Source organism: Brassica oleracea, chromosome C1, assembly GCF_000695525.1.
Source record: "Brassica oleracea var. oleracea cultivar TO1000 chromosome C1, BOL, whole genome shotgun sequence".
Classification (NCBI taxonomy): domain Eukaryota; kingdom Viridiplantae; phylum Streptophyta; class Magnoliopsida; order Brassicales; family Brassicaceae; genus Brassica; species Brassica oleracea.
This window is the reverse complement of record NC_027748.1, coordinates 15,523,643-15,538,353: the sequence shown is the minus strand read 5'-3', so window position 1 is coordinate 15,538,353 and position 14,711 is coordinate 15,523,643. Positions and strand designations below refer to the sequence as shown.

The following is a 14,711-nucleotide window of genomic DNA, read 5'->3' as shown; positions in this document are numbered from 1 at the left end:
AGTAAAAGTAAAAAAAAGTACAATTGAAAAAAATACAACTAATAGTTTAAAATTCGACACCAAGCAAAATGAACAAGATACACTATATATCAGAACTCAATAACCTATCCCCTAGACTATATTTGCGAAGTGATTTTGCCACATGTCTTATCTACAATCATTTTTACAAAAAAAAATGATGACAAGGCTAACAAGATTGATGACAATGCTTATAGTTAATATGACATGGACAATCACATTTATTACTAACATATATTTTTGGTATACTTTATAGAATATGACAATAACTAATCCCCTAGACTATATTTGCGAAGTGATTTTGCCACATGTCTTATCTACAATCATTTTTACAAAAAAAAATGATGACAAGGCTAACAAGATTGATGACAATGCTTATAGTTAATATGACATGGACAATCACATTTATTACTAACATATATTTTTGGTATACTTTATAGAATATGACAATAACTAATACATTACATTTAATGTTGATTTATATTTTGTTAAACTTCTTAAAATATGACAATAATTCATAAATCATCACTAAAATAAATATATTGAAATATGCATTAAAAAATTTATCTAAGATTCGAATTTTAAATATATTACATATATATTATTAAATGTAATTTAAAATAAACAAAATTATTTTTTTCTTAATTTTATGCTTAAATAATCAACTTTATATTAAATATTAGTCAAAAATAATAAAATATATAATATTAATAAATTTCATTTTAAATATAATTTAACTTTTAAAAAATTTATCACTGCATATGGTGCAGGAAAACACCTAGTGAAACATTAACCTACAAGTCTACAACTAACAAAAATATATAATTATGTAAAATATACACCCGTGCGGGCGCACAGGTCAAAACCTAGTTTAATTTATATCTGAAATACAAAAAAAAACTGATTTTTTTACACCATTACTAAACCACCAATACTTTGGTAATATATAAATTGTTAAAATAAGTTTGTATGATTCGTTCATACTTTGCCAAAAATATTAAGCAATATTCTGCTCTTACACTATTTCAGCAATTAATTATTTTTTATTTAAGAGAAAACAAGTAAATATGGAGATAATTATATGTATTTAATTAGCTGATTGAAAATAAAGATCTACTTGGAACAAAAATATAACTGATCAACCTCATCTATGCAGCGTCATTAGCAATGGGACACCGATGATGTTAAACATCTTCATCTTTCAATTTTTAAGATAATGATGTACATTAACCCAAAGTAATTAATAAACCAAAGAATAATAATCCTATAGACCATGGAAAATATCATTTTCCACTATATCCATCCCTTTCCCCTACACCTTTTTATATTTATACAATTTGCTTTTTCAGACTATATTTTCCTGAAAACCTATAGGAACAGAATCAGCACAACCAGCAGAACATAACCGGTAAAATTCCCCGACAAGAATCTCCCTGATACAGCGCCGTTTTGTAGAGAATCTTCCGACTGCGTCAGAGAATCCAACCGTAATCTTGGATTCGCCCCATACAACTTCAGTATACCCGCCACGTCATCAACCGTAAGGTCAACTTTCTTTGTCCTCGGCCGGACACTCGGATACATAACCGCCGACTCCTGCGAGCTATGTCCTAACCCCAGCAAGTGACCAATCTCGTGAGTCGCCACCGACTCCAAATCAACCGCCACCGTCGATCCTTTACCCTTGAAGTCATCGTCAACGACCCATGTCTCCGCCGCGTCAAGGTGAAGCCTCCCGTTCTCCGGCGCAAAGGCGTGAGCTAAGGTTCCGAGAACACCGTCAAACGGCTGCCCGTCACCGTGATCGCCGGAGAAAAATCCGATCTTTAAATCCGCCGAGGAGTAATCATCAGTCTCCTCGAAAGTCACCGGAATCACGCTCGCCCACCGACCAAAAGATCGTCGGAAAGCTTTTTTAACGTCGTCGGAGTTCAAGTAATCGAGTTTGTGTATTTCCGAGAAGGCGTATGTTAGCGTGTCGCGGTTCCACTTAGGCTTACCGCCGAAATACGTATAACGCGCCGTAGTGTACACGCCGGTGTCGATCATGTGTGTATCGCTAACGCCGCAACGCGGTGACGACATGAGAGTGACGGTACTCGTGTCGAGTCTTCCGGTTATCGGTAAACCGAGGTTTTGTTGGTACAGAGATATCGCGGATTCAAGATGACCATCGAACACGTCGGAGAAGTCCGTCGCGTCGTCTTTTACGTAGCCGAAACGGTGGAGGTATCTTTTGAGTTCTGATACGCCGCTGACGTGGCTGCCTACCTGGACATCTACAAGACGTGCGAAATTATGCCACGTGGCGTTGCTGACGTCTATTGTTTGAGTTGCTTTAGCTGTGGATACCTCCGGTATGTTTCTGGCAGAACAGAACAAGAAACAGAACGTGATTAACACAGCATAGAGTGCTATGTTTCTATTGATTAGGTTATGAGACATGGGTTCTACCGAAACCCACGGAGAGATATTGTCTGCGTGAGATATAAAGATTCTGAATCTATTTAAAAGTTGATTTAAATATGAAGTAGTATGGAGGTAGAGGTAAGATCGATTCAGAAGAAAAGTGAAAGAGAGACAGAAAAGTGGGAAAGAGTTATATAGATTCTGACGTAAGGGTACAATTTCGTCTTACTACTTGGAAGTTGGTTGGTGAGGTCAACTGAATCCTGTCCGGTTTAGGTATTAACTAGATTTGAAGTTCATTGATTCCTTGTTCTAATAGGACAATGAATACCCCGTTCCAATGAATACCCCGTTATATGGATTTTTTAACTTAAAATCCCTAGAAATTGTTTTGGATAAAAACCCTAGTAGTTTTATCTAATGAATTAAACTAAATCATCTCATAATTACTATTACCGTCAGTGAATCTTTATTTACGGATGTATACATTAAGTAAATATAATCGAAGAGTTTTACCATTAAAAATAAAAAAAAAATCAAAATAATCCAAAATGTTATAATATTATCTAAAAATTAGTAACTTACATTTTCAAAATTAATATTTTTTTTTTGTAAATATATGAGTTTGATGTGTTTTTAACATCAACATTATATATGTATAAATCAAAAATGTAAAAATCCAAAAATATAATAAATATATAAATTAGCTTTAAACTTATGATACACGTTAAATTTCTAAGTAAAATATGTTATAATTCCACCAATAAAAGATTTGTATCTTTTTAATTACGACACATAAGATCTATAATTAAAAGGTGCCATAGAAAAGTAAGAAAAATATTATAAACCATAGAAAAGTAAAAAAATAATAATATAATTATATGAAGACATGCAAGAGATAGTTTTGGCTACGAAAATACTAAAAGAAAATACAAAACAGTGATCTTTAACTCTTCTTCTGTTCGTTTAAACCTTTTTGTTTCTTATCTTTTTACATGATGAGGTCAAATTAAGTGAGTGAATATTTTATTAGTCTTGCCCACTTTTTGAATTATCAGGAATTTTATAATATTTTTGAACTTTAATTATTGTTTCAATTTGTTCCTCATAAGAGGAAAATATTTATTTCTTCGTAGGTTTTTCATATATGAGGAAAAGAAAAAAATTTAGTGGGACCCATGTATTCATAAATTGACAAAAAGTTCAACTTAATTGATACCAATTTTGTGGAACAAAAAAATTCACCCGTCATTTTTTTCTTCAAAATTGGTAATCGAAGCCAAAGATTAAAAATGTAATAAACAAGAAAATATAATTTATAAAATTATATTTTATTTAATAAAAATGTAATAATAAATCTGTAGATAATTTTTATTATATTTTCTGAATTTTTACATTTTTAATTTATATATATATAATGTTGATGTTAAAAACACATCAAAGTCGTATATTTACAAAAAGATTTAAAAATGATAATTTTCAAAATTTAACTTACTAGTTTTTAGCTCTGTTCTAAAACTCGCCCGCCTGGGCGAGTAAGCGGACGAGAACGCGTTGTGCGGTGAGCTTCCATGGCGAGTTGGACATGATCGGTGCCATTATCCGGCAACCCGAGTTTTGACCGCAGAAACCGTAGTTTAATAGTAATCGGCGATTAATTATCTAAATCCGCGTAGTATAAATCGTTAAAATCACCAAAACCAAGTTGTGATTTTGATTTGTCAACTCCAATAAAGATCAAATCGAGACTAAATGATCCTGAATCAAGTCTAATCATTCGTAGAAGTGCAAGATATGGTGACAAGATAAAAGAATTGCAGGAGTAAAAAACTTAAGGATATGATGAAGATAATGATAATTACGTAAATGCCATTCTCTTAAAGGAAAAAATAAAAATAACAAAATGAGATGTCGAACTTGAGACATATTGACTAATCTATTTTTTTTTTTAGTTTTAATAATATTTTTATTCGTTTATCTGATCTAAAATTTTATAAATATCATTTATATTCATAATTTTGATGAAAATTACACTATATTAAGTTTATATATTCTATTTGTCTGTTTTATACAATCTTAAACATGAAAATGTATTAATGTTATGCACAATTAAAGATTAACATGTTTTATAACATAGTAAACCATCTAAAAATTCCGCCCCGCATAATTTCCGATTAATCCTCGATTTTCTCTTTAGGCGCTAGGCCCAACCCGACCACCCGACTAGCGCCTAGCGTGTTCCCGAACAGTGGTTTTTAGATAATATTATAAAATTTCGATTTTTTATTTTATATTTTTAAGGGTAAAATCCATCAAGTATGTTTATTTATGTAGAATCTGCTAAACCAAAGATTTATCGGTAGTATTGGTAATTATGATATGTTAGAGTTTAATTCATTAAATAAAGTTAGTTTGAGAGTTTTTTCGTTAAATACTTAGTTTAGGAGTTTTTATCCAAAACAAACTTAGTTGAGGGGTTTTAACGTTAAAATTCATTTAATATATATGGGTTTTAACGTTAAAATTCATTTAATATATATATATATATATACCACAAATTAATTAACTTTAGATATACATCCATGCTATTTGTGACCAGTGAAACAATCGGTGCGACCGTCTCGGTTCAAACTCGTGTCCTCCCCGTATATTAGTAGTTAAGGGGTTTTATTTTTTTATAAATGATATATTTTTAAAATGTTAATAAATAAGATTGAAAAGAGGCCCAAAAATATTTTAAATTTGTATATATCTATTTACATCACAAAATATTACTATTAAAATTTTAAAATAAAAATATATTCAAAATATTGAAGAAAAAATAAATCTTAAAAGGTAAAAAATAAATTACCCTAGGGTCCCTAACAATGTTAAGCCAGCCCTCTTTGTGACACATCTCTATAATATTATTTGAGAAGTCAGTTTTCTACATGTCGCGCTCACGTTAATTCTTACGATGATTATTTACAGAGGTATCCTTAATGAACTTAAAATATTGAATTTAAATTATTTTTTTAGTTTCCATTTTACTTTTTCCAAATAACATATGTAATAAAAAGGAAACATTTATAAAGTTTAAAAACAAATTTAAAAACGAAAATATGTGTATATATAAAACAAATACTTTCAAAGTAATAAAAATACTTTCTTCATATCTATATTTTTTTAGATGAAAACAAAAATAAATTTTTATGTGATGTGATTTCATAAAAAATTTCACAAAGATAATCTTTATATTAAAAATAAATATTATTCCTTTTAAAACATACTTTACAGAATACAAAATAAATATATTTTAAAAGTAATATAAATATTTTCTTTACATCTATCTATTTTCTTAGATGATTACATAAAATAATTAATAACATAAACCGATTTATGTTTAATTGACTAAAAATAGCTTAGAATTATTATTCAATATTTTTCCTATTTGTTCTTTTTTTGGTAACATAGATCATCTTTTTTGGATAGTCAATCTAAAGATGGATGACCACCAATTTGCATGGATATTATGGTATATTTGAAAAGGCCGAAATAATAAAGTGTTTAGTAATCTGGATATTGATCCAAGGGAAACACTTCAATTAGCAGAATTGGAATCATCACTTTGGGTTGAAGCATATGTAGTTACTGATCAGCAGAGGGAGCGACAGGTACAGCCCAGACCCACATTAGAAACTCCATGATGATGGTGTTTTATAGATGGTTCGTGGAAAGATAAAGAACTCTTTTCAGGACATGGATGGTATAGTACATTACCGGGATTTGAGGCCTTATTAGGAGCAAAGAATGTAAGGGCATGTCTTTCACCTCTTCACTCGGAGGTGGAGGCTTTGATTTGGGCAATGGAATGTATGAAGAATTTACGACAGTTTCAAGTTACTTTTGTAACGGATTGTTCTCAATTGGTGAAGATGGTTTCGGAACCAGGAGAATGGCCTGCATTTGAAAATTATCTGAAAGATATCAAGCTTTTACGGAAAAACTTCCTCAACTCAGGTATTGTTCATGTACCTCGGACGGAGAACCTACGGGCGGATAGCTTAGCACGCAGTGCTAGGAAACAACTGTATTTCGTCGTTCACATGGATGCGGAGTTACCGATCTGGTTTACAGAGTCAATATGAGTCTGTGAATGTCTTGTTGTAAAAAAAAAAGTTTATAATTGTTATTATTGAAGTGTTTTTTTTTTCATAATCTTTAGCTAACTATAATTTTTTTCAAAATTAATGTTTCAACATCCAATCGCATAGACGATATGTGATCAATGTTAAACATCGCGCTAACTGGATGGCAAAAAACAATTAGAATATAGATTATGAGTTGAGAGTTTAAAATATCAGAAAATTATAATAATTGTGTATGTGTTAACTGAATTATGAAGTCACAAAAGGTATAAATTAGTGAATTGACATGTCTACATAAAGTTGATCAACAACAAAAGAAAAGTATGCGCACGCTATTAATGGATTAACATTCGTGATTAAAATGAGCTAATTAAGCAATGAGTTTGAGTAGATGATTGGGATTGGGTTCGTTGGAGTATGGTTGAGGTGAACATTGAGTTTGTTGACCAGAATTAGGTAAATTTTAATTTCATATGTATATATCCATCCGATCCTTATTTAACGATTATTGAAGAATCAAGGCCTTAAGGATTGTTATAGTTGAGATATTTGGTTATTGGGAAAGTTTGCATGAAGAACATATCCACGGGGATCAGTAAGAGGGTAACGTGTGAAATGAGACAACTAACAGAAGAGCTCTCCTCTCGAAGAAGATAGGGAGGGTGAACCAATAAGGATAAACTACTTTATCAGTTAGCTTCATTTATTTAAATCAATTTTGAGATTAGTCCTATCGTATTCAACTCTCACTATCCAGAAAACGTCAGGAGTTTTATACCTTTTTTGTTGTTAACAAATAAGTTGTAGGCTATAACTAGCTCGACGTAATTTCAAAGTGTTTGTAAACATATATAGTTTTTATTAACCTAGAGGTATCTTAAATCTATGAAAAGATCCAAAGTAATCTCTAAAAAGAAGTGCAGTCCATGAATGGACACTCTTTCTCGATATCTAAATGAAACCTAAAACATAGCCTCATATCCAAGTGGCCACAAGATGTAATCTAGTAGAATGCATTCAAACCTGAGTTGCTTAGTTCCACAAAATCTCCATACCACTAAACCACCACCTTATGGTTAGCATATCTTTAGCTACTTACAAGTAATCGTGCAAACACTTACTAATGAAAAGATTGCTGCATTAAGATAGGTTACAAAGATTCAAAATTAACATACACAATTGCAAAATTTAAGTCCAAGCCTAGGTTACAGAGATTACAAAATTAACGTGCACATTTTGGTTAACATAACTTCTAAGTGTTTGTAAGCATTTTTTTCATTAATATGGAGATATTACGGGTTTACGGAAAAGTTCAAACTATTTCTAAAAAGAAGTGTAGTTTATTGATAGACATTTTCTCCAGATATTCAAATGAAACTTAAAGCATTGTCTCATATCCACATGGCAACAAAATGAAATCTAGTAGGGTGCTTTCGAATCCGAGTTATTTAGCTCTCCAAAATCCGTCTACCACTAAACCACTACCTCTTAGTTAGTATATCGTTTGTTATGTACAAGTAATCATGCACCTTTTAATCGCAGACTGTTTATAACACTTACTAATGAAAAGATTGTTGCATTAAAATATGTTGCAAAGATTCAAAATTAACATACACAATTACAAAATTTAAGTCCAAGCATAGGAAGTACAAAACTATGTTAAACAATTTAAAAAATATGTGTTAAACAATATAATTTGGATAACATGTCCTAAAACTTTTAAAAATCTTAGCGTAAATATTTCTTTTTCTCATAGATTAATTTAACAAAATAATGAAGTACAAAAGCCAGCAGGATCACTGTCCCTCCATAGCCAAGAGCCGGCAAGGACCTAAATCCCTCCGGAATCATAAATAAGAAGGAACAAACTCTTTCTGAAACTAGGGTTCCGACTAGTGACATGTAGTATTAGAGTTGAATTACAGTATGATTTGTAAGTTTATGTGGTAAATTTTGCAGTAAAAATAAAAGTTATCATTTTATTAAAACTTATGATTGGTAACATTTTTGATGTATAAGTTGCAGTATGAGTTATGAATAAAATAATTGAATATATAACAGATAAATAGTAAAAAATTTATTAAGCTATTTTTTAAATAAATAAAAATAAAAATAAAAATAAAATTTATTTTAAATAAGTATAAAAAGTTTGAAAAATAATTTTCAGTATCTATTATTTTCTAAGTATTATAATAACTACTAATAATATTTATTCTAATATCAAGAATAAGTTAAATTTGTTTTTGTTTCTATAGTTATGTTAAAATAAATAAAATACTATAACTTCATATCATTTTTAATTTAACATATCAATTATAAAATTTACCTTACGACGTGTAGTTCCACCGCCGTCTTCAGCACCAGCATCAACATCATCAATATTTTCATTATTAGACATTTTCATCCAAAAGAATAAACAAAAATTAATAAACATAAAAAGGAAAATATGTTTTACACGTAAAGAAGAAGAAGATGGAGAAACTCAACTTTAGCTTATTGATTTCTTCATTTTTTAAACAGAAAAATGAATTAAATTTGTAACTCAATTTCTAAAACATGAGATTTTGGTTGATGTAGGTTTATGTTTTGAGTTAGCAATTTTATAAAAGGTCTAAATCAAAGTTGTAACTCAACTACAACACATCTTAAATCAAACTTAAAATCAAAAAAATAAATTTAATACATAATTGGTAACATTTTTGAGTTACAAGCTTAACTCAAACTTAATCAACTTTACCACGTGTCACCAATCAAACCCTAGATCAAAGGAAAAAAAACTTAAATTAAACAACCAAATAAACATTTCGGCAAAGGACTAATCCTAACTGCAAAGAGATAATGATTGAAAATACTCAAATTTGAACAAAAGGACGAGCCTAACTAAGATGAACTCAACACCAATCATCAGAACTTGAAGGAAAGAACGGGACCGTCTTCAAACACGAATAGAAACATACCTAATACTCTAAGGCGGGCCTGAAGTACCTCCTATACATAAAACCATAATCCAAATTGGTGAAGACTTCAGACAACATGATTTAGCATAACACCGCGGCACTACCTACAACAACTTCAACGGTATCATAACATCCTAATCACCATGGAATTGTACCGAACACCACTTGTACACCCCGTCACAAATGAAAACAGCTACTACTTCACCAAGACCACGACCAGTGGTAAAAGATTTCTTCAAAATTTATCATCATAACCAGCGAGAATAAGAAGAGGTAGGCAAGGAATTTCTGAAATCATCACACGAACTGACCACACGACCCGAAAAGAGACCGTATCTAAATTTGGATTCAACTTTGTGCAACCAAAACCGAACGCAGTGGTCACTAAAGAACTAAAATGGAGGAAGAAATTACATGAACAAAAAGGATATATATTTTGTGTACTCTTAATACACACAACCAAAAACTGAAAATCGCCTGAGGCCCATAGGAAACCGCACTCACCCACAATCCCACTCAGATTCCAAGACTCAAATCTAAGGAAAAAGCACGACAGGATAAACACTTACCAGTTACCACAAACCAAAGACCAAGTTAGCCGAAAATCAGAGGCAAGAGAATATACGAAAGGTCAACCTATATATCGCATTTAATCGCTAATTTTCTTATGGTCTCTAGAGATTTCTCGTTTTGGTTGTGTTATTGTGATTACACAACCCAAAAAATTAGAGGCAATATAATTTATGTTGTCTTTAATTTCTTCATAAATTGTTTCTTCATTGTTTCTTAAGACATTTGACTATTTGTTATAAAAAAAATACATTTTGACTTTTCTTTGGTAGTGACTAGTGACAGTGTGTCACCAAAATTCTGACAAAACGAATTATAACCCATGCTAATTAATTGATAGCTTAATTAATCATTGCATGCGCTACATAACGTGATCACATTAATTAAGCTGCATATCAGGACGTTGATCAGTGGTCCAGTCATGGAACTAAATAAAACCAGCTTGATATGCTAAAAAAGGCCAAGTTGGTGTGCATAAATCGGTTTAATATCTTAGTTTAAATTCGTCATATTTTCGTTTGGTTTGACTATCGTGTGATCATAACTTGCCGGTGGACTTGCGGCGGACACGTGGTTGATATTATATCACGTGACCCCATCACAACTACCTTTCAATTCGCTACTGATTTTACAGATTCTCATGTACATCTGTGCTTTCTTCGATCTTTTCTTCACTTGTGTTTCCAAAAAGACATGGAAGAAGAAACATTACTGAAGCCCTTTTTCAAAAAGAAAAAAAAAACATTACTGTATATTCTTATAAGTGTTTTTTTTGTTAACCGTTAAATTTCTTTAGATATTTATATATATAAAATAATCTTTTTTTTGATCAAAATGTATAAAAAAATCTTACTTCGAAATTTTAGAACTGAATATTCGTAACTAAGATTCTAGCTGAATCCAAACGGATCAAACCAAATAACTCAAATTTTCTATCAAACCCTTCGAATTTGAATGGATATCCAAAACCTAGAAATATGAGAAACAAATCTTAAAATTCAGATCCAAAAATATAAATTAGTATTTAAAATGAATATCCAAAACCTAAATAACTACTACAAATATTTAGTTTTATTTATTTTGATTTAATAAAAATAACTGAACTAGAAGTATTATTAAATAATTTTAAATCTAAAATAGATCTTATATAGAGTTGTAATAAATATACTTGAAATATTATTAACCAAATTGGAGGCTCACGGAACCCCTAATATTTTTTTTAAAAAAAGGATCCATGGAACATACTATTTTTAACAGAATGTGACGTCGAAGTAAAGTTGAGAGTAATTGTTGTAGTTGAAATAAACCAACAAGCATTTAAAGCAAATCACAACTGTCAAGTGGCGTGGAAACCGGTTTAATACCAGAGTTAATTTTGGTTTTTACTGTAATTTGGTTATCGTGATTTGTGTAGTTAACAAGTTCAGGTGAATAAAATTAGGACAAAAAGGCTACGCCTGTTCTGTTCTGTCTCTTCTAGTTCTCCGTCTTCACCATTTCGAAAAATCTCAAACTATCAGAGAGAGAAAAAGAGAGATCCTTTCCCTTATATTTTCTTTGCACGCTTTCTCAAAACCCTCCGATCTGTTTAACCTCCGATTAGGGTACTCCACTAAATCCTCGATTTGTACCAGATTCAGTGGTTCCCCGAGAGTCTCCATCGCATCGGGGGAATGGCATTTCGGTAAAATCAGTGATGAAACTGGTGGTGAGAAGTCATTTCAATCGATGAGCCTAGCCGAGGTGTGGAGGTCGAGCGCGAGGCTCGTAACGACGAACTCGCCTCAGCTCAACGGCGGCGGCGGAAACAAGAGCGCGTTATGGAAGTGGCGATCTTTGTCGGGCCAGCCCAAGAGAACGGTAATGTGGACATGGGTTTGTGGGTTCATGCTTTTCACCTTAGGGGTCATCTCACTCTTCACCGGTCATGTTGTCTCCCACCTCGAGTGGTACTCTCAGCAACTAAGCAAACGGAGCTTACTGGTACCCTTAAGCGTTTCTTGCTTACACTGAGGTACTCACTGTTTTGTCCTAACTGATTCTTGAAAATTTGGATTTTTTTTTCCAGGATATGAGCCGTAGGGAACCAATTGATGTATGGAAGTCGAAATATTCAAAGTTCTTCTATGGATGCAGTGAAAGAGGAAGGAACTTCCCACGTAAGTGTCAGAAAAGTGAAACTTTTTAGTGCTTTTCCGAATTGATTCTTGGATTCTAGTAGGAAAATTCTGAGACTTTATCGATCTACTAGCAAGTTTGGCTCTACCTACCCTCTTTTTTATATTGGTTAAAAGCACAATTTGCTTCCTTGCAAATGCTAATTTGGGCTTAATACTTCTTGTTTTCTTTTATCGTTGAAAATCTGTTGTGTAAGTTAAAGTTTCTTCTCACATTTGTTTTTACATCTTGGTTTGGGCATGCAGCTGCGGTCCAGGAGCACCGTTCTAATGGGTATTTGCTGATTGCGGCTAGTGGAGGTCTGAACCAGCAAAGAACAGGAGTAAGTGATCCTATGTCCTAATAAAGTATACATGGTTATATTGCTCATTGTGTTTTCGAAGTTAGCATTTTTTCGCGTCATATGTTTTGAAACTAAAGGTTATCTTTATGAGCAGATAACAGATGCGGTGGTTGTTGCACGGATTCTTAATGCTACTTTAGTTGTACCTGAGTTGGATCACCATTCTTATTGGAAAGATGACAGGTAATTTTCTGCATGTTTTGGTAACTTCATCTGAATCTGTTTGTGACACAATCTTTTTACTGAAAATGCTCTTTTTTTGTGTGTGTGCAGTGACTTTAATGATATTTTTGATGTTAACTGGTTCATCGCTTCCCTCACAAAAGATGTGACTATAGTAAAGAGAGTACCTGACAGAGTCATGAGGTCGATGGAGAAACCTCCTTATACCATGCGTGTGCCTCGAAAGTCTACTCCTGAGTACTATCTCGACCAAGTATTGCCAATTCTCTCCAGGAGACATGTAAGACTCTGCTGACACCTAAGAATCAAATTGTATTACTATTATCATCTGATACCTTTTTTGTAGTCCCAAAAAGTTTTATGGTTTTGTATGGGAGGAGCTTGTTCATGTTTTGTTAAATCTTGCAGGTTCTACAATTGACAAAGTTCGACTACAGGCTAGCAAATGATCTAGACGAAGACATGCAGAAGTTGCGTTGCAGGGTCAACTACCATGCCTTAAGATTCACAAAGCGTATACAATCAGTTGGAATGAAAGTGGTCAAGAGGATGAGAAAGATGGCCAAACGTTTTATTGCTGTCCACTTGAGGTATTATTTCTCTGTTTTTTTTTTGCTCAAGCATGACGTCTGCATCTTCATGTCATTTACATCGGTAAACTGCAGGTTTGAGCCTGACATGCTAGCCTTTTCTGGTTGTGACTTCGGCGGTGGTGAAAAAGAGCGAGCTGAGCTTGCAGAAATACGAAAACGATGGGACACTTTACCTGTGAGTTCACAAATCTCTTATACTTGTGTTCAAGCTGGTTTGAACTTGCCATATCTCACTAAGCAATAATTACTGCAGGATCTGGACCCTCTGGAGGAAAGAAAGCGTGGGAAATGCCCTCTTACCCCTCACGAAGTGGGCTTAATGCTGCGCGCTCTCGGTTTCGCTAATGACACGTACATCTACGTTGCGTCTGGAGAGATATATGGTGGTGAGAAGACACTGAGTCCACTCAGAGAGCTGTTCCCAAACTTCTACACCAAGGAAATGCTTGCCAATGATGAGCTCAAGCCTTTGCTTCCCTTTTCTTCGCGCCTTGCCGCCATTGACTACATTGTCAGCGACGAAAGTGATGTCTTTATCACTAACAATAATGGAAACATGGCCAAGATTCTTGCAGGCCGAAGGTAAACAAAGCGTTTCTACTTGTTTCCACTATTTGTCCCCATCAGACATGGGATTGATCACTTTGTGATTGCAGGAGGTACATGGGGCATAAGAGGACCATCAGGCCGAATGCAAAGAAGCTTAGTGCTTTGTTCATGGACCGTGAAAAGATGGAGTGGCACACTTTCGCCAAGAAAGTTAAATCTTGTCAGCGAGGCTTCATGGGTGATCCTGATGAGTTCAAGCCAGGACGGGGTGAGTTCCATGAGTACCCGCAGGCTTGCATTTGTCAGAGACCCTTTTCTTACGACAAAACATCGAAGGAAGATGAAGAAGAAGACAACATACCAGAAGAGGTCCACAACAACAATATCACTAGACATGGACATTTGTCTTCAGCTGATAATGAGCGCGACGAAGTTTTCCCAGACTAGTATATATGGTTCCGCTGCATCATCAGTGCAGGTTACTGTAACCAGGTAGGTGAAACTTTGAAAGAAAATAGTAACAATACAATCATAAGAATCTACATGGTTTTATAACAAGTGTTGTTTTGTTTCAGCCATTGTAAGGAGACTGATCAACACATGTAGAGGAGAGTGGTATAGGAGCTTCACACTTAGCTACTTGCTGCTTCAAGTGTTTATAGTTACTTCTTTCTAATAGGCATACATAACACCCACCTCTCTCTTTGTTTCTTTCCGACTCTGAAACACCACCTAAACTATCTCCCCGTCCTGTATTTTATCATATTATATTACCTTAAATCTA

General features: G+C 33.2%; 2 protein-coding genes across 2 annotated transcripts; one reads left to right on the top strand and one right to left on the bottom strand.

Moving 5' to 3' along the window:
• Window positions 1-1,191: 1,191 nt before the first annotated feature.
• Window positions 1,192-2,808, bottom strand: LOC106297596 (metalloendoproteinase 1-MMP). The gene has a single exon (XM_013733807.1). It carries the CDS (start codon window positions 2,461-2,463, stop codon window positions 1,387-1,389), a length of 1,077 nt encoding a protein of 358 aa, XP_013589261.1. The 5' UTR covers window positions 2,464-2,808; the 3' UTR covers window positions 1,192-1,386.
• An 8,718-nt stretch (window positions 2,809-11,526) lies between these two features.
• Window positions 11,527-14,711, top strand: LOC106301137 (uncharacterized protein At1g04910). Its single transcript, XM_013737503.1, has 10 exons — window positions 11,527-12,064; window positions 12,150-12,240; window positions 12,505-12,581; window positions 12,697-12,785; window positions 12,876-13,065; window positions 13,194-13,375; window positions 13,451-13,553; window positions 13,632-13,960; window positions 14,035-14,419; window positions 14,503-14,711. The coding sequence occupies exons 1-9, from the start codon at window positions 11,810-11,812 to the stop codon at window positions 14,372-14,374; spliced, it is 1,656 nt and encodes a 551-aa protein (XP_013592957.1). The 5' UTR covers window positions 11,527-11,809; the 3' UTR covers window positions 14,375-14,419; window positions 14,503-14,711.

Excerpts from the sequence above, each read along its gene's own strand:
- LOC106297596 (XM_013733807.1), bottom strand. The coding sequence starts at position 2,463 with ATGTCTCATAACCTAATCAATAGAAACATAGCACTCTATGCTGTGTTA.
- LOC106301137 (XM_013737503.1), top strand. The coding sequence starts at position 11,810 with ATGAGCCTAGCCGAGGTGTGGAGGTCGAGCGCGAGGCTCGTAACGACG. Across the intron at positions 12,241-12,504 it reads AAGAGGAAGGAACTTCCCAC|CTGCGGTCCAGGAGCACCGT; the intron begins GTAAGTGTCAGA and ends TTGGGCATGCAG. Across the intron at positions 13,554-13,631 it reads AACGATGGGACACTTTACCT|GATCTGGACCCTCTGGAGGA; the intron begins GTGAGTTCACAA and ends TAATTACTGCAG.